General features: G+C 41.1%; 1 protein-coding gene across 1 annotated transcript in view; it reads right to left on the reverse strand.

The window, feature by feature from the left end:
- Positions 1-281: 281 nt before the first annotated feature.
- The window catches only part of ACSM3 (acyl-CoA synthetase medium-chain family member 3), a 32,163-nt gene continuing 12,797 nt past the window's right edge, over positions 282-19,647 (reverse strand). The window contains exons 4-13 of the mRNA XM_006892648.1: positions 14,218-14,361; positions 13,953-14,109; positions 13,323-13,402; positions 10,388-10,511; positions 7,687-7,767; positions 4,292-4,393; positions 2,551-2,678; positions 2,339-2,438; positions 1,146-1,265; positions 282-368 (exon numbers count right to left, since the gene is read on the reverse strand). Coding sequence (XP_006892710.1) covers positions 282-368; positions 1,146-1,265; positions 2,339-2,438; positions 2,551-2,678; positions 4,292-4,393; positions 7,687-7,767; positions 10,388-10,511; positions 13,323-13,402; positions 13,953-14,109; positions 14,218-14,361 — 1,123 coding nt within the window. The remainder of the gene's footprint in view (positions 369-1,145; positions 1,266-2,338; positions 2,439-2,550; positions 2,679-4,291; positions 4,394-7,686; positions 7,768-10,387; positions 10,512-13,322; positions 13,403-13,952; positions 14,110-14,217; positions 14,362-19,647) is intronic.

Genomic DNA, 19,647 nt, shown 5'->3' on the forward strand with positions numbered 1-19,647 from the left:
ACCTTTGGGTTAACAATGCAGCTCGCTCTGGACTGGACTGCACATTTTAAAATTCTTTAGTAACCAATGACATTCCTTCTATGTTATTAAACTAAATGGAGAATGACACTCATCCAGAGGCATTTATAGAATGTTTTATTTAAAATTTCAGTCTCTAATGTTATAAGATGTTTTAAATCAGCAGTTTATAGGCATCCTTTTGGATTGTCTCCATTAATGTTTTGAGTTTGATAAAAATCTTTGTTTTAAAAATACTGTGATAATTAATGGAATGATTGAATTTAGATTGTTTCCCATTCTTTTTTTCTTAGTTCATTTCTTTTTATCTTCCCACTGACAGTCTTTGGCAGCTCTTGAATAAATTCTACCTGTTGGTATTAAGGGGGAGAAAAATTAGCCTAGAATTTCTTTAGGTAAAGTCCATTTAAATAGCAGATCTATGGTATTCTAGACGATAGAATTAGTACACCCACTAGAGTAAGATTTTTGCAATAACCATAAAAAAGGGGAAAGGATGTTGTTAAAATTTTCTCGGTTTATTATATTTAAGTTCAGTAACCCAAATGACCCAACAAATCAGATTAGGGAGTTCATTTTAATATTAAAGAGTCTCATTGTTCTTCATATGTCACCAGATCAGCCTAGGAGATTTAGTGTACCATTTTTGAGTAAAGATGGTCTGCCTCTGTGTTGCCCATCCAGGCTTCCTAAGCAGCAACTCTGAGTCTAGAACATGCCCTGAAAAGGCGGCTATTAATTGGGTCTCACTCTGTCCCAGCCCCTTCTCCTTATCAGAGAAACCTTCCTTCCTATTCTGGGCACACAGTCACTTTCTTCCTTGTTTACAAGACAACCTTCACTTGAGTATGTGTTCTGGTGGCAGATGGACAGCAGCTCCTCCAGCTGGGGCGTAGAAGAGGACTGGTGGGCATCTGCCCTGTGCTGGCCGTGAGGGACGAATTGCTGGCCATGGGAGACTGGTGCCTACAATTGAGATGACTCCCTCTTCCTCTTTTCTCTCATGAGTAGCACTAATAGACCATGTGGTATGCATCTTTTGTTGGCAGTTTCAAACACTACCCAACAGTTACAAAAACTCATCTTCCCACAACATGGAGAAAATATTCGTCACAAACAATACCTACCTTCCTTGGGTATTTGTAAGGTGCTGTAGTTTTTTTCACATGTTCCTGAATGTCCTTTTTTAATTGTTCTTGGTCACGTGACTTATAATCAGGTTTCAGAACGATAAAAGCCTTCACTACCTAAAACAAATATTTGAAATGCCAGGAAAATAAGTTGTTTCTGTTTTAAGATGTCTTGTCTGTTTCCCATAACTTGGAATCTAGGTACCTGGTTGAGTGGACCAGAAGGTTAATGAGGTTTGGTCCCAGCTCATTGTAGCCCTTTACCTCCTTGTACCCAACTCATGAGAGCTTTTGGAACCCAGGTTTTGTTATATCCTCACTCTTGAACCCTCTCATCCAGCTATATCTTGAGCTCTACCTGCAGCCTGTTTATAATGACTTATTACCTCCTCTTTTATCTCCTTTAATAAAGCTTTCTCTAGAAATCTAGCAGTGTACCACGCAGAGCCCCATGGGTAACAACACAGCCCAAACCATTTGGCATCTAGGTCTGTGTCCTTTCCTCCCACCCAGCTTGTTTGCCATGTCCTAAACTGTGAGAAAGTGTCTGTTCTTTAAAGCCACCCTCTTGTACTTTCTTTATGGAAGCATTAAGAAACTAAGCAGGGAACTCTGATGGCCTAGTAGATAAGGAGCTGCACTGCCAGTCTGAAGTCGAGCAGTTAAAATCCATGAGCTGCTTCGAGCAGGAAAGATGAGCATTCTCCTCCCATGTGATTTATGTCCTCTGAAAGCCCACCTTAGCGTCAGCTTAGAGAGGGTTCCAACTTAAAAGCGTGTAACAATACAAAACTAAGTACCTTTAAACCTAAACTGCCATGTAGTCAGCACCAGTAAGAGTGGACTTTCAGAACTCTCATCTTACTCATGGCTCATTTCCTGAACCCTCTATGGATTGACCTTCTTACCCAGCCTACTTCTGATTGCCGCAGGACATGTGCCTAAATTTGTCCTATTCCTTGATATCTAAAGCTAGCCTTTCATTCAGATCCTCTCTGGTATAGATTTTAGTCTTAATCATTCCCAGTTCTAATTTGCAAATTTCAGAAACTTGCTGATTCAGTAAATAAATTTCTGTCTGACTTGCACATTTAGTGAATGAACCATTTGAATAATCTCAGTGAACTAAAACTAATACACCAAAGAATGTGTGTTGAGAGTACAGAATCGAGGTGAATCCACGCCATTACCTCTCCCCTGATGGGGTCTGGGCTGCTGACAACTGCAGATTCTGCAACCGCTGGATGCTCAATCAGGGCACTTTCGACTTCAAATGGGCCAATTCGGTAGCTGGGAAAGGAAGCACACAGCTGGGCTTTATATAAAGGTGAGCAGCAGGTCCATTCCAGAACCATGATGGTCCATGAACAAAGACATGCGTGGTGATGAAAAAGGAGATTACCCAGAGGATAATATGATATCATCTGATCTTGCAACAAACCAGAAATACCCATCTTCATCCATATACCCCCTGTCCCCGGTGATATAGAAACTGCCTCGAAGTGTTGAAGCTGTTTTTGAAGGATTATCCTGCAAAACAAATAGCATTTTGTTACTGTGAATGTGGGGGTTTTTTTTCTGCTCACTTGAGTTTTTAAAAATTATGTGTAACACAAATTTTGCCATTTTAAAACACCTCAGTGGTGGTAATTGCATTCAGTATGGTGTCACCATCATCACTAGTTCTTTTTTTAAAAATTTTTATTATTTTGTGTGTGTGTGTACTGTCAAATCGGATCTGACTGTACAGAAGGAGATTGTCTGGGAGCTCTGGTGGCCTAGTGGCAAGGAGCTGCAACTACAATCCCAGAGGCGCATGGTTCGAATCCACCAGATGCTCTGCCGGGGAAGGAGGGGCAATCTCCTCCTGTACCAGTCAGATCTGATTTGACGGTACACGCACACAAAAATAATAAAATAAAATTTAAAAAAAAGGAAGGAGATTGTCCCTCCTTCTCCAGCAGAGCATCAGGTGGATTCGAACCACGCGCCTCTGGGATTGCAGTGCAGCTTCTTGCCACTAGACCACCAGAGCGCCCTTCATCACTAGTTCTAAAGCCATTTGGGTTCCTTTTGTCCTGTGTCTATGGACACAAAATGGAACTATCACAGGAGTGCAGAGGCTAGGAGAAATAAGTCTTGTTAATTCATAGATACCTAACACTGACAAGGAAAAAGAGACATGGATACTCAGTTAAAAGGCAGAACCAACCTAATAATTTTTGCACTGTGCTTTATTGTACACAAAAGCAAAATGTTGGTTCTGTAATTTTAGTATGTTGTTGTTAGGTGCTTTCAAGTCAAGTACAGCTCATAATGACCCTATGAACAACAGATCTGAACCTTGCCCTATCCTGTGCCAGCCTCACTACCTGACACACTAGAGCCCATTGCTGCAGTCTGTCAATCTACCTGGTTGAGGATGATCTTCTCCTTCACTGTCCCTTCCCAAGCATAATACCCTTCAAGGAATAGCCTCAACTAGCAATATGCCTAAAGTATGTGAGACAAAGCTTTCTTATCTTTGCCTCCAAGGAGCACTCTGGCACTGCACATTATCCATGACATGGTTGAAGTGTTGCTATCTTACCTATACTGACATGTATAGTTTGGGTGTTATGTTTCATTGATAGAAACTTAGGTCTAATTTATATATAATGATTAACGTAAAAAACTCATTGCCCTTGAGTGCCTCAGTGCCTCATCAGCACTGACTCCTGGCTGACCAGTAGTTTTTCAGAGGCTGTACATTGCATGGGAAGAGATTGCCTGTGTTTCTCCTGCAGAACCACTGTTGGATTCAAAACGCCAGAGAGATGTCACCTTCAGGTTAGCGCAGCTCTGTCCACTTGGCCCCAAGAGCCGCTCTAAGGAAGAAGCTGGGTTATCTCCTCCCGTGCAATTAACAGCCTCAGAAACCCCATGGAAGGAGAACTGTGAGAGTAGATTCTAATTTAGAGGCAATGAGCTGAGTTAGAGACATTAGAAATGCCGCTTGCTTATTAATGTTTACACTGGATCCCCTGTCTTGGTTGGTATTTGGGACATGACTCAAGACAGGGTCAAGCACCTAGCCAAGGTATGCCTTGTGGTAAGGGATAGTTGCTAAGCACACAGGTAAGAAAGAAAAAGAAATCTCTTACTACATAGCCTGTAAAAAGGCCAAGTGGTCGGTTAGGCAGAACTTGAATTCCAATATCTCCTTCTTGCCCAGGAGGTAAAACATTGCCATTTACATCTACAATCTAGGAGAAAATAGAGCATATATTTAGAGGAATTCTTATTTTGTGGCTCTTTTTTGTTTGTTTTTGCCATTTAAAAATACAGACCTCACAGTTTTCTAAGTATATGTTAAACTTCTGAAAGATAGTATTTATTTCCATCCTTAGACAATAAAGTATCATAAAATACAGCTACCCAAATATGAGAGAAGACTAAAAATCATCTTTAATCACACTACCAAGAAATAATCACATTTAACATTTTGGTCATGTTCTTTGAGATAAAATAGAATTGCATTAAAATTTTTGGTTTTCAAAGATATTTCTTATCTTTTCCTCTCAGTAAGTATGTAGATTTTTTTAAAAAGAAATATTTTTCTAAACATTTGATCAAAGATAAAATGCCTGAATTAAACCTAAGTTTGCAGTACACAAGACAGCTATAGAAAACAAACATTTCTTGAATAGTATTTTAAAAGGGAAAAGTATCCTTTCAGTAAAGGAGGACAATGGAAGAAGAACTCCCCATCCTGCTGGACCCCTTCTCTTCCTAACCTACAGGATGATTTGAGGACCTCCTTACCAAGTGTAGATACTTTAACTGTTGAGGGTTTGCCTCTCCACCTACTCTCTATAGCTCCCTTCCATTAACTTCATGGGATCTTCTGACTTTGTATCAAAGATAATGCTTTTCATGAAGAGGAAGGGAAACATTTTTTAAACTTCAACTGAATTACTGCCGGGTTTGCTCTGAAAGCATCCATCCTGAAAGAGCATGTTCCGTGACCAAACACCCAACCAGATAGAAGCCATCTTGAGAGAAGAAAACCTACAGCGCATGCCCTGTAATGACTCAACAATTAATTGGGAAGATAGCATCCTAGAGGCCAACTGTGTGGCCTACTGATTTGCAGAATCAGAACATGTAAGCAGAGAGTTTAAGATAGTAACTAAGAGGAAACAAAAATCTCAGCTGTTACTTTCCAGATCTTTTCATTTTATCCCAGATTGCCAAGGATTGAGGAGAGTCCTGAAATGCCTGATTGTCAATGGCAGAACTCAGGCAAATTGGGCAAATTGAAAAACATTAGTCACGCTAGACTCCATCTATAGCTCCAGAAACTAAGGCTTAGAAGGTCTTAATAGCTTACAAAAAAATCCCTCAGCTAATGAGTATCAGAGCCAGATTTGAACTATGAGGTAGCCCTTCTCTAGCCAAGATTAAGTGAGAAGACCCACCATGTGCTTTGTTCTATGAACAATGACAACAACAGTCTCATCTGAGCTTTCTCAAATCTTCTTGATTATATGAACGACCTAGCATACTTCTTAAATATACAGATTCTAAGGCCCCATTCAAAGTCTGTTGAATCAGATTCCCCAGGGAAGGGTCTAAAAGTAGTTATTTTTTGCAAGTGCCATAGTGATTCTCAATATCAGATAAAGTTGGGAAACTGATATAATCTGCTACTAACCATCAAAACTTAGTTCTGAATTCCCTACACATACAATTCATCAATTTTGTATTTTGCTACTGTTTTATGTATTAGTATAAATATCCTAGGGTAAACAGGGCTATGTTGATGTGACAAGAATTCTAACCTTAAACAAAGTGGGTAGATAGATAAATAATAGGCCCTCTAAAGATCAGATAGTAGTAATGGCAGTGAGTGAGTCGTGTTCCACAGAGCCCAAGACCAGCCAGCCAGAACTGGGGCAGAAAGGGAGGTTGCTGCACCCTCAGTAAATCATAGCCTGTTTTGGCCTACTTGGTCCCTCAGAAGACCATGCCCTCCTGCACTGAAGTGTGCATTTGTGGTTCAGGGACTCCTAGCTCACTCAAGTTACTTAGCTCTTTGTACTTCATCTGTAAATTAGTTCTGATGTTGTTGTTACTTGCCATCTAGTCACTTGGGACTCACACCAACCCTATGCTCAGTAGCTCTGAACTCTATCCTATCCTGAGCTAATCTCACTGTCACTGACACAACTGTCCCTATTGCCCCTGCCACTGTGTCAATTCATCTCTTCCAGGCCCTTCCTCTCTGACATTGTCCCTCCACCCTTCCAAGCATAATGTCCAAGAACTGGTCTTTCCTTGGCAGCATGCCCGAGGTATGTAAGTATGTAGGATTGGAAGAGGCTGTGGCAGTGGAGACATCATTGCCAACGTCAGATGGACCTTGGCCGAAAGCAGAGTACCAGAGGAATGTCTATCTCTGTTTCATTGACTATGCAGAGACATTTGACTATGTGGATCACAACAAATTGTGGTTCACCTTGTGAGGAATGGGAATCCCAGAACACTTGATTGTGCTCGTGCAAAAGCTATACTTGGACCAGGAGGAAGTCCTCAGAACAGAGCATGGAAATACTGCATGGTTCAAAAGCAGGAAAGGAGTACATCAAGGATACTTCCTGTCTCCATACCTTTTCAATCTATATGCGGAACAGATCATTCAGGGTCTGGTATTTATGAGGAGAAATGTGGGATCAGAATTGGAGGAAGACTTATAAACAATTTGGATTATGCAAATGACACAACCTTGTTCACTGAAACCAAGAAAGACTTGAAGCATCTTCTGCAGAAAGTCAAGAATTGCAGTCCTCAATGTGGATTGAAGCTCAACATCAAAAAAAGTAGATATTCTCACCACTGGGCCAGATTGTCAACAATTTCAGCTTGCTCAGGTCTACAACATTCTTAGAACCACCAGCCAAGAAATAAAAAGATGGATTGGAAAAGTCTGCTGTCAGGGACATCTCCAGAGTGCTGACATACAAAGATGGCAGTCTAGAGACTAAGGTGCACCTGATCCACGCCATGGTCTTCACAATTACTTGCTATACATCAGAGACCTGAACAATGAATAAGAATGATAGAAGAATATGCCTTTGAGTGTGGTGCTGGAGAAGAGCATTGGACGTGCCATGGATGGCCAAGAGAATAACAGGTCTGTTTTGGAGAGAGTGAAACCAATATGCTCTCTGGAGACAAGGATTTTGAGTTCTAATGTTAGTTTCAGTGCTCAGGCCTTTCTCATGGGGTCGCTATGAATCATCTACGACTCGACGGCACCTAACAACAACAACGTTAGTATATCTCCAATATGTTCCCTATGAGAAAGAAATGAGTTAATACCAGACAAATGCTTAGAACTACATGGCACAATATAGGTATTTACAAAATATATATTTTAAAAAGAGATCAGCAACCTAAAGCTTCTACTCCATATACATCTTTGCTTGGCAGTAGAGACCATAGTAGCAAGAATTGTGACCAAAACAGCAGATGAGTGTAGAGGAGATATACAAACCGTAACATCAAAAGCAGGAGAAGGCTTTCCCATTGAGCCGGGCTTAATTTTCATTCCCTTAAAATTCCCACAGATTAGCACCTAGTTAGGAGAAAAAGTAAGATAGCATTACAAGTAAATTTGAACCAGACACAAAGTCCCTTCTCTCCTAGAGCACAGATAGAAAGCTCAACATCTATTTGGAATAAAGTTATATTCTGTCAAGTCGCCTGCGACTCATAGTGACCTGTGTACAGCAGCTCTGAAGCCTGCCCTGTCCTGAGCCAGTCTTGTTGACTCCAATATACTTATCCCCATTATCCTAGTTACTGTGTCAATTCATCTCATCCTGGGTTTTCCTCTCCTGCACTGTCCGTCAGCCTGTCCAAGTAAGATGTTCTTCTCCAAGGACTGGGTCCTCCTGGCCCAAAGTATGTGAGACAGAACTTCAGAATCCTTGCCTTCAAGGAGAAACTTGGTTTCACCCTCTCTAAGACAAACTTACTTGGTTTTTTGGCAGTCAATGACTCTTCTCCAGCACCACCACTCAAAGGCATCAATTCTTCTCTTATCCTTAGTTATTATCCTGCTTTCTGATGCATAGCAAGTAATTACAAAGACCATGGCTGGATCAGGCACACCTTACTAAAGTTATCACATTCAGTAAATTTAAAATTACTGAACTAGCCATATTAATAATAAACCAAAAACCAGAGTCATTGCCATTAAGTCAATTGTAGCTGTTAGTTACCCAGTAAGACAAAGTATAACTTCCATATAAGGTTTCCAAAGCTGTGATTTTGACAGAAACACAGCCATATCCTTCTGTAGGTCAGCCTGTGGCTTCAAACTGCTGACCTTTTGGTTAGCAGCTGAGTGTTCTTTAACCACAGCACCACCAGGATTCAACCCTCCACAGTAACTTCTATTTTTCATCAGTGTTTCATTTCTTCTTATCCTTAATTATTTCTCTGACCTCTTTTAACACGTTGCCACACACTTTTAAGTTGACGACCGTGCTTAGAAACACATTTTGCCGTCATTTGCGGCAACGTGTTAAAAAATTCTTTTTAAAAATATGTTTCCCATGCTCGGTTCACCAGCACATACACTAAAAATGTTTCCCAAGGAGTGGACCAGTAAACTCCTACTGTTTCAAAAAACAAGTAAATCAAGAGTTTTCTCTTTTGAGGCATCCTTTAGTAAAAGTAAGGTGAAAACTCTTTTTAAAAATAGGGACGTTGTTGCTATTGCATGCCATCGAGTCAAATACTACTAATAGCAACCCTATGAACAATGGATCAAAACCTGCCCTATCCTGAGCCATCCACCTCTTCTCTAACATATTTGAGCACATTGCTGCAGTCATTGTGCCAGTCCATCTGATTGAGGGAGTTCCTCTCTTTGATTGACCCTGTACCTTTCTAAGCATGATGCCTCTTTCCAAGGAATGGCCCCTCTTAACAACATGTTCAATTTATGGGAGACAACACTTTGCCATCCTCTCCTTTAAGGAGCACTCTGGCTGTACTTTCTCTGCGACAAATCTGTTTGTTCTTTTGACAGCCCATTGGATAGTCAGTGGTATTCTTCTCTAGCACAACCCAAAGGCATTGATTCTACTGTCATCCTTATTCATTGTCTAGCTCTTGGATACATAGTAAATTACTTAAAAGACTATGGTTTGAATAAGGCACACCTTAGTTTTTAAACTGGCATTGTTGCTTCTGAGTCCTTTGGTAAAGTCCTTGTCTTTGCCAGTGTAATACATCTTTTGGTTTCTTGACTGCTGGCACTGAGAGTGTTCATTAAGAGAACTATGTAAGATGAAACCATTGACAATGTCAGTCTTTCTCCATCTTTCATGGTGTTGCCTAGCATCTCAGTGGTGAGGATTTTTATCTTCTTGATGCTAAGAGGTAATATCTATTGAAGGTTGTTGCAGTCTTTGATCTTCTGTAGCAAGCACTTGAAGTCCTCTTCAATTTCAGCAAGCAAAGTTGTGTCATCTGCTGATGAGTTGTCCTCTGATCCTGTTGCCACATTCTTCTTCATAGAGTTAAGCTTCTCGAATGATTAGCTCAGCATACAGATTGAATAGTTATGGAGATAGGATACAGCCCTGAATTTAAACCATGCAGTGTTTCCTTGCTCTGTTAGCCAGCAGCTTCTTAGTCTACATATGGGTTTTGTATGAGCACAATTACATGTTCTAGGATTCTCATTATTCTCAATGTTAGCCATAATTTGTTATGGCCCACCCAATCAAATGCCTTTGCATAGTCAATAAAACGCAAGTAGCATTCTTCTGATTAAGGCAAGCTAGGAAGCAAAAGTAGTCATCTTCTTCTGAAATAACAGACCTTCAAAATCCCTGTGAGTAATTAAGGACAAGTTAAAGTCCAGATTGGAAGTCACTCAAAATGAGGAGAAAGAGCTGCAAATATCCATTAACAACTGGACGCATACTTTGGACATGTTGTCAGGAGGGGCCAGTCGTTGGTAAAAGACATTATGTTGGGTCAGGAGGAGGATCAGAGAGAGGAAGACCCTCAACAAGATAGACTGACAGTTACTAGAACAACGGACTTGAGCATTATCAGAGGTCATGAGGATGAGTCACTGTGAGTGGTAGTGGATTGGGTGGCACCTAGCAGACACTAATGCTTATTCATCTCACTCTGTTGGGTCTAGCCTTGCCCCTTCCATGAAGTCAGTGTACCGTTTCAGTCTGTCCGTATCCTTCATAGATATCCAGGCCCGTCTTGTTTCTCCATTGCTCAGTCACTTCGGGGTTGATGGGTTCTCCAGCAGTCACACAGTGCTTTAAGCTTTTGAATGTGTAGCTTCTCAGAAAATCGAATGAGTTCGATTGAGGAGGGAAAATGGAGAGAAATGGCTATTAGGGTTATTTCAGTGGCTTTCCAATATAGACAGTGTTTTATTTACTTCCTGACTCTCTTCCCCACTACATACCCACAAAAATCCCCCAACATAAAGGACACACTACACTTTGTCTGTGTTGTTTTTCAGAGGAGGTGCTTTATTGCAAAGAAAAGTCATGGAAAGAACAGTCTTAATTAGGGGGGAAAACTCGTTGCAATTTAGTCAACTAAACTAACAGCAGCGCCATAGGTCAGAGTAGGACTGTGCTCTCTGTAAGGTTTTCAAGAGTTGAGCTTTTGGAAGTAGCTCACCAGCTCATTCTTTTAAGGTGCATCAGGTAGACTTGAACTACCAGCCTTTCAGTTAGTAACTGAGTATGTTGACTATTTGCATTACCTTCAACAGTTCCCTTCACTTAGTGACGGTACCACTTACTAATATTTTAAGTCAAAGGTGAAAAGTTTAAGGAGTCTTGGTGGTGCAGGGATTAATGCATTCCTCTGATAACCAGAAGGTGCGAGGTTTGACTCCACTAACTGCTCCACAGGAGGTGGAAGCAGTCTGCTTCTATCAAGATTGCAGGCCCGGAAATCCTGAAACCAGTTCTGCTGTGCCCTGTTGGGTCACTGTGAGTCAATGCTGACACGATGGCACTGGGGACTTTTTGGTTTGGATTAGAAGCGTGCCAGTGTCTGGTGAAATTGACTCTGATATATTTCTATTATGAAATGCTTTACAGTTATAAAAAGGATGAGGAAGTTTTTAGACAGTGCTGTCTGGTAGGAGCTACTGTCATGCCAGAAATATTCTCTAATCTGCACTATAACAAGCCCTGGTGTGACTGTTGAACACTTGAAACATAGCTGGTGTAACTGAAGAACTGAATTTTTGATGTCATTTTTTATTAAATAGCCCTATAGACTGTTGTTGTTAGGCTACTGAGCCTGAATGCTATTAGATGCCATTGAGCCTGAATGCTGTTAGATGACATTGAGCCTGAATGCTGTTAGATGACATTGAGCCTGAATGCTGTTAGGTGTCACTAAGGCTGAATGTTGTTAGGGGCATTGAGCCTGTGTGCTGTTAGGTGCCATTGAGCCGGAATGTTGTTAGGTGTCATTGAGCCTGAATGCTGTTGGGTGCCATGATCCTGAATGCTGTTAGGTGTCACTGAGCCCGAATGTTGCTAGGTGTCATTGGGTCTGAGTGTTGTTAGGTGCCATTGAGCCTGTGTGCTGTTAGGTGGCATTGAGGTGTCATAGGTACCTTATGTGCAGCACAGTGAATCCCTGTCTGATCCTGCACCATCCATACAAATCTCTATATTTCTAGGGCTTCATTGAAGTCAGTAAGTTGGAGCTCTGGGGGTCTAGTGGCAAGAAACAGTGCTGCAGTCCCGAAGGTTTGGGGTTCAAATCCACCAGATGCTCCGCTGGAGAAGGAGGGGCAATCTCCTCCTGTGCCAGTCAGATCCAACTTGATGGTGCACACAAGAAAGCAAAACAAAACAAACAGTGGCAAGAAGCTACACTTCAATCCCAAAACCATCTCCTTGAGAATCTTCCTGTTTTTCATTTACTCTGTACTTGCCGAAGCATGATGGTTTTTTTCTCCAGGGATTGACTTTGGACATATGTAGCAAGGCTCTACCACAACATTGGACCATACTGTTCTGGAGTCTAGTTTTAGGCAATAAAACAAGATATAGAACTCATGTGCATGTTATGCTGTGAGTCATGGCTAACTCCCTGCTGGGTTTCCAAGACTGTGACTCACTGGTAAGTTTGAACTGTTGGCAGAGGTGTGGCTTTGGATTAGCAGCACAGCTTGCTACAGACCGAACCACCAGAGCTTCCTGTAAAATAGAGAAGATGTGCATGTTGGCTTGTGTGTGTATGCATAGGTTTATAGAAGACTGCACAAGAAATTGGAAAAATTGATTGGCTCTGTAGAGAAGACTGGAGACAGTGATTGACGGACTTTTCAGTGCATGTTCTTTTCACCGCACCTCCCTTGTGTTGAATCAGATCCAGCTGGCACAGGAGGAGGTTGCCCTCCCTTCTCCAGCAAAGCATCTGGTTGATTTGAACCATGTGCCTTTGAGATTACAGCACAGCTTCTTACCTCTAGGCCACCAGAGCCCCCCTAGTGCATGCTCTCATATACCTGTTAAATTCTATGGCATGCCAATGTACTCAGCATATTCTCTATTAAAAATGAGATAAAATGAATTTTAAATGTTTAGCGCCCTGCCCTTACCAATAATACAAAGACCTTTTCTTTTTTAGTTACTATATTAGGGATCCAAATGAGAGCAGCTATTTCTCTACTTTCTCTGTTCAGATAGCAGCTATCATTCAAAAAATTAAATCCTACCTTCAAAGGTTAAATCCTCGCATTAGGGAACTAATTAGCATACTCATTTACAGAATATTAGTAAGAAGGAGAGGGAGGAGTAGCTGAGCTTCCAACCTACTTGTCTGAAGCTGTGTTTTTTAGGATGAATACGCTCATTTTAATCACTTCCTCAAGCCAAAGTCACCCAACCACTGCCCCTGAGTTGATTCCTATCTGTAGCAACACTCTAGGACAGAATACTTTTTTTTTTGCATCAGCAATCTTTACCTAAGCAGAGTGTCACATTTTTCTTTTATAAAAAGCCTAGTGAGTTTGAACCACTGACTTTTTCCATTTTCAGCTGAGTGTTTAACCTCTGTTCCACCATGGTTCCTCTCTCTTCTATTGAGTGCCAGTGTGTCCATATTTCTTACCTACTCATATTATTCTGCACAAGCATTCGGTATGCAGTCGGAGCAGAACAAAAGACGGTGATGGGAAACTTGGAGAGTGTCTGCAATATAGAAGAAGAGAACTCTGGCCTTATCACAGCTATATAAGAAGTACTTCAATGTCAATGCTAGGCACAGTATCGGCACCCATACTTTTTCCTCATATACCTTTCCAGATTCATCCTAGAGAGGGTTAAGTCAGGCTGCTCCTTAGAGGCAAGGATTCTGAGGCTTTGTCTGACATACTTTGGACAGGTTGTAAGGAGGGACTAGTCCTTGGAGAGGGACATTGTGCTTGGGAGGGTGGAGGGACAGTGCAGGAGGGGAAGGCCCTCTATGAGGTGGATTGATTCAGTGACTGGGGTAATCGGGATGGGTGTATCAGACACAGTGCGATTGTCACAGGACAGAGCGGAGTTTAGGGCTGTTGTACATACGGTCGCTATGAGTCGCAAGCGACTTGACGGCACATACCAACAACAACAAACCTTTCCAGATACACTGACTTTCCAGATGTGCAAGATCTTAAATCATTTTATTGATTCTGATATCTACAAGTTACAAGTCCTGCTACTCAATATCAAAGTGCTGACTTCTTGGGCCCTGCCTTACTTGCAAGATAGTGGCTGGCTCAAAATGAGGCAAATAATGTGCAAATATACACGCTCCCTGGGTCCACGGAGCGAAGACACTACTCCATGCAGACTTTGCCCAGCCAGTGTCTGAGGTGTTCCACATCACATCCTCAGGTGTCAGATCCAGCCAGAACCTGGGAAAGCAAAGAATAGCCCTGATGGGAAGAGAGTAAGAAAAGCCCAGCAAATGTGTGGCTGGCTACCTTTGCAGTTTACATCAAATCGCAGGGTAGTGTGAATACCTTCCGTTCACAGATAATCCTAAGCCGAAACTGGTGTGGGTGTGTTCCGTCATTTTAGGGGACCCGCTGGTCCCACTTGTAAAGTAAATGGCCATCGCCTCATCGTGTTTTGTCTTCACGCACGTGTGATTGTCACTGACATGCCTGCAAAGGGAAGCGACAGTGATTCTACGCGTGAAACACACAGTTTCAAAGGCCATTCCCAAAGAATGGGGATTGAAAATGGACTTTTACATCACATGGATAAGACCTTAGTTCACTTAGATTCAGTTTGAAGTTAAATGCCATCTTTTTATATTTATATTTCTCATAAAAATAAATTATGTATTGATTTATGAGATGATTATATATATAAAACACAAATAAAATTTATTTTATACTGGTTTACTTTAAAAGTCCAAAGCCATCTTTTTAGATACTTTCTAGAATCAAGCCAACCTTGCCATCAGTATTTAAAAAAAATCCACTTCATAGATTTTTCCTGAATGACAGAGAATTGTTGAAGCATTTTAAACACTCAAGAATTTTTTCATAATCTTGTTCTCATGGGCACATGAAGAATAACTCTTTCCTTTCGCTGTAGATACATTAAATTGTTTTTCTCCTTACATGAGTATGTTAGAAAAAGTATGGTTAGTGGTATAAAATAAGGTTTGATGAACTATAGACGTGGGTCAGTCAAATTCGGCATGCTTCCCATTTTTGCAATAAAATTCCATTTCAACACAGGCATGTCCGTTCAAGTACATACTATCTGTGGCTGGGTTTATGCTACGATATAGGAGGTGAGTAGTTGCAAAAGAGATTCTAGCCTGAAAGGCCTAAAATATTCCCTATCTGTCCTTTTATTTAAAAAACAAACAAACCAAAACCAAACCAACAAACCTGCCAGTCCCTGAAAGAACTGTTTCCCATGGAGTTTACATAGTCCAAGATAAAAGAAGCAGGAAGATAAAGTACTCAAGTTAAACAGAAAAACGAATTTTCATTCCAAAGGATAGTCCGACTTCTGTCTAAGTCTCGCTTCACCCACACTCACTGCTATTAAGATGAGTCTGGTCCATGTTGACCCTATGAGACAGAGCAGAACCTCTCCACAGGGTCTCTAAGGCAGCAGTCTTTATGTCTGTAAATGGTCACATCGCTGACTTGGAGAGCTGCTTGTGAGTTTGAACCACCAAGCTTTTGGTTTAGTAGCTTCGTGCTTAATCACTGGACCACCAGGGTTCCCTCTTAGGATTCCCTCGTCATACATAAGGGCAGCTGAAGGGAGGTAAGTGCTGTGCCCCTGTGCATCACATGTCTACGAATCATACCGATTTATTGAGGGTATTTAGCAGACTCTAGTGAATGAATCTGAAATATCCAGGCCATGAGAAAATATGAAAAGGCTAACTTCGAAAGCTTGCACAGTCACACCAAGTATTATGATTACTAAGAGAATCCTTTATCCGGGACTGTCTCTGTACAGTGACATACATGTTATTTCTTTCTTACAGTTTTACAATTACTAATAAAATGAAGTTTGACTTTATCAACTGAAAAAAAAAATAGTACCTATGTTTGGGTACTCTATCAGAAAACTAAGAAGATTAATTTACTGATCTTGTTCTATGAGAGATAGTAAATGTAGTGGTTGAAAGTGTAAGAGGCCAAAGTACATGGATCTGAAGCCTAGCACTTCACTAGATTCTGGCACTAGGCCTTATTTGCCTGCATAATTATAGTTGTTGTTGTGGTGGTGTACAGTCAAGTCAGAGGCAACTCATAGTGGATCCTCCAGCGAGTTTTCAGAGGCAGTTTAATCACATTAGAAGAGATTGCCTTTCTTCTGCAGACCAGCTGGTAGATTCCAGCTGCTTATCTTTGGGATAGTGATACAGCTCCTTACCACTATTGTTGATTGCTGTCGAATTGAGCACGACTCATAGGGACCCTATGAACAAAAGACCTGAAGCTTTTCTATAACTATCACTGTTTCTCAATGTTTATAGAGTTTCCAGAAACATGTTGGTTAGGAAGTGGATGCCACTCCTGCTTCCCAACTAGGCCAGCAGAATTCCACAATTAAAGTAGCCAGCAGCTATTCCTTGGAGTAGCTGGATCAAAGAGTTAATACTCTAAGCTGCTGTTTCATTACCTATATGTCACAGGTTGCTCATGAGGCTTCCTCCAATCCAGATGCCACACTCTTCTTCATAGAATCCAATTTATTACAGAGTTTGCTTAGCATACATGTTGAATAGACACTGTGAAAGAATACAACCTTGATGCACACCTTTCCTGATTTTAAACCCTGCACCATCCCCTTTTTTGAAAACAGCTTCTTTCTTGGTTCACGAACAGATCTGCATAAGCACAATTAAGTGTTCTGGGATTCCCATTTTCAATATTACTCACAATTTGTTATAATCCACAATGTCAAATGTCTTTGCAAAGTCAATAAACACAAATGAAAGTCTTTCTGATATTTTCTGCTTTTGGCCAACAACCATCTGACATCAGCAGTGAAATCCGTCATCCCACGACCTCTTCTGAATCTAGCTTGACTTTCTGGTAGTGTCCTGTCAATGTACAGCATCGGCCAATTTTCAATAATCATCAGCAAGATTTTACTTGTGTGTAGTAATAATGATATTATTCAATAATGTCTAAATTCTGTTGGATTTTTTTTCTCTCAATGGTAACAAATGTGGCTCTCTTCTGGTCAGTTAGCTAAGTGGCTGTCCTCCAAATTACTTGGCTTATGAGCGTGCCTCGTGTTGTCTCAGTTAATTCTGACTATTCCCAGAGCCCTGTTTTTTGCTAGGCCCTTCGGTGCAGCTTTGATTTCTTCCTTTGGCACCACTGGTTCTTGAGCATATGCTACTTCCTGAGATGGTTCTGTGTCAAGAAATTCATTCTTGGTCACAGCACACAGTGATTCTCTGTATCACTTCCATCATCATTTGATGATTTCTGCATCATTCAATATTTTACCTATAGAATCCTTTGTTGTTGTTATGTGCCACTTGCGACTCATAGCGACCCTGTGTACAAGAGCTCTGAACCCTGCTCTATCCTGTGCCAACCTCACTGTCTCTGACACACCTACTCTCATTACCCTAATCACTGAAACGATCCATCTCATCAAGTCTTCCTTTCTTGCGCTGTCCCTCCACTCTCCCAAGCATGATGTCTCTCTCCAAGGACTGGTCTTTCCTTGCAACATGCCCAAAGTATGTCAGACGAAGCTTCAGAATCCTTGACTCCAAGGAGCAGTCTGGTTTCACCCTCTCCAGGACAAACTTGTTTGTTCTCCTAGTGGTCCATAGTATATTCAGTCCTCTTCTCCAGCACCACAGCTCAAAGGTATCAATTCTTTTTCTATCATCCCTAGTTCAGCTCTCTGGTGCATAGCATGCAATTGTGGAGACTATGGCTTGGATCAGGTGCACCTTAGTCTCCAGCCTGACATCATTGCTCTTCAGTACTCTGGAAATGTCCTTGACAGCTGATTTTTCCTAATGCAATCTGTCTCTTGATTTCCTGGCTGCTGGTACCAAGAGTGTTGACTGTGGAGCCAAGCAAACTAAAACTGTTAACAATCTCAATCTCTTCACCATCCATAATGATGCTGCCTTTGGCGCAGAGGTGAGAATCTGTTTTCTTGATGTTGAGATTCAATCTGTATTGAAAGCTGCAGTCCTTGACCTTCTGCAGTTGGCTCAGGTCATCCTCAGTTTCAACAAGCAGGGTTGTGTCTTCTGCATAATGCAGGTTGTTGATGAATCTTCCTCCAATCCTGATGCCACATTCCTCCTCGTACAGCCCAGCATTCTGGATGATCTGTTCTGCATATAGATTGAAAAAGTATGGAGACAGAGTACATCCCTGGCGGATTCCCCTTCCCAGTTTTGAACCATGCAGTGTTTCCTTCCTCTGTTTTGATGACTGCCTCTTGGTCCAAGTATAGGTTTCTCATAAGCACAATCAAATATTCTTGGATTCCCATTCTTCTCAGAGTCAGCCACAGTTTGTTGTTATCCACACAGTCAAGCCTTTGCATAGTCAGTGAAGCACAGATAGACATTCCTCTGGTATTCTCTGCTTTCTGCCAAGATCCATCTAACATTAGCTATAATACCCCTAGTACCATGGCCTCTTCTAAACCCAGCCTGCACATCTGACAGTTCTCTTTTGGCATATTGGATAATTTTCAGCAGAATCTTGCTTGCATGTGATATTAATTATATTGTTCAATAATTTCTACACTCTGTCGGGTCACCTTTCTTTAGAATGGGAACAAATATCGATCTCTTCCAGTCAGTTGGCCAGGTGGCTGTCCTCTAGATTTCTTGGCACAATTTAGCACATCCATAGCAGCGTCTGTTTGTTGAAATAAGTCAATTGGTATGCCATCAACTCCTGGAGCCTTGTTTTTTTGCCAATTCTTTCAGAGCAACTTGAACTTCCTCCATCACCACAAGCTCTTGATCATAACATTGTTTCATGAAATTCTTCTGTGTCAGCCAATTCCTTCTGGGACAGTGACTCTGTATACTCCTTCCACCTTCTTTTAATGCTGCTTGGGTCATTTACCATTCTGCCCAAAGCATCCTTAAGTATTGCCACTCGTGGCTTGAATTTGTTTTTCAATTCCTTCAACTTAAGAAATGCTGAGTGAGTTCGGCTCTTTTTGACTTCTTTTCTGACTCCAGCTCTTTGCAGATCTCACTATAATACCTTGCTTTGTCATCCCAGCTGCCCTTTGAAACTTTCTATTCTGCTCTTTAATTTCTTGATTTCTTTCTTTAGCTTTGGCTTCTTGGTGCTCTAAGGAAATATTCAGATTCTTTTTATTCAGTTCTTTTAGCTTGAAAGATGCCAGACATGCTTTGATTTTCTAATTCTAGGAGCTCTGCACATTTCATTATACTTTGCTTTGAATTCTCAAGCTTCCTTTTGAAATTTTCTGTTTAACTCTCTTATTTATTCTTCTCCACATTCAAGAGCAAGTTTTAGAATTTCTTCTGAAATCCATTTTTTCCTCTTTTTTATACCAGTTTATTTATAAAATTAGAATACATTGTTTTTCAGTCCAGATTCTCCCAATTTCCCTCACCTCCCATCAAATGATACAACCTCATAATTAATCAACCTCCCACACATCCTCATCCCTCTGCTTCCATCCCCTCCTTGGGTCCTTTCTACAATAATGGCTTTATACAATGTGAGTCCTTGTGGGACTGAGTTCACTCAGCATAATGCTTTCCCGCCTCTCCCAAGCTAGGTAATAATTTACAAAATCATTTCTCCTGTGTGCTGCATAGTATTCCACTGTGTGAATGTACCATAATTTCTCAATCCATTCGATTGTAGTGGACATCTGGGCTGTTTCCATGTTCTTGTGATGGTGAATAATGCTGCAATGAACATTGGTGTACGAGT

This window comes from Elephantulus edwardii, unplaced genomic scaffold, assembly GCF_000299155.1.
Source record: "Elephantulus edwardii isolate Elephantulus edwardi_28Jun2011 unplaced genomic scaffold, EleEdw1.0 scaffold00117, whole genome shotgun sequence".
In the NCBI taxonomy this organism is placed as follows: Eukaryota; Metazoa; Chordata; class Mammalia; order Macroscelidea; family Macroscelididae; genus Elephantulus; species Elephantulus edwardii.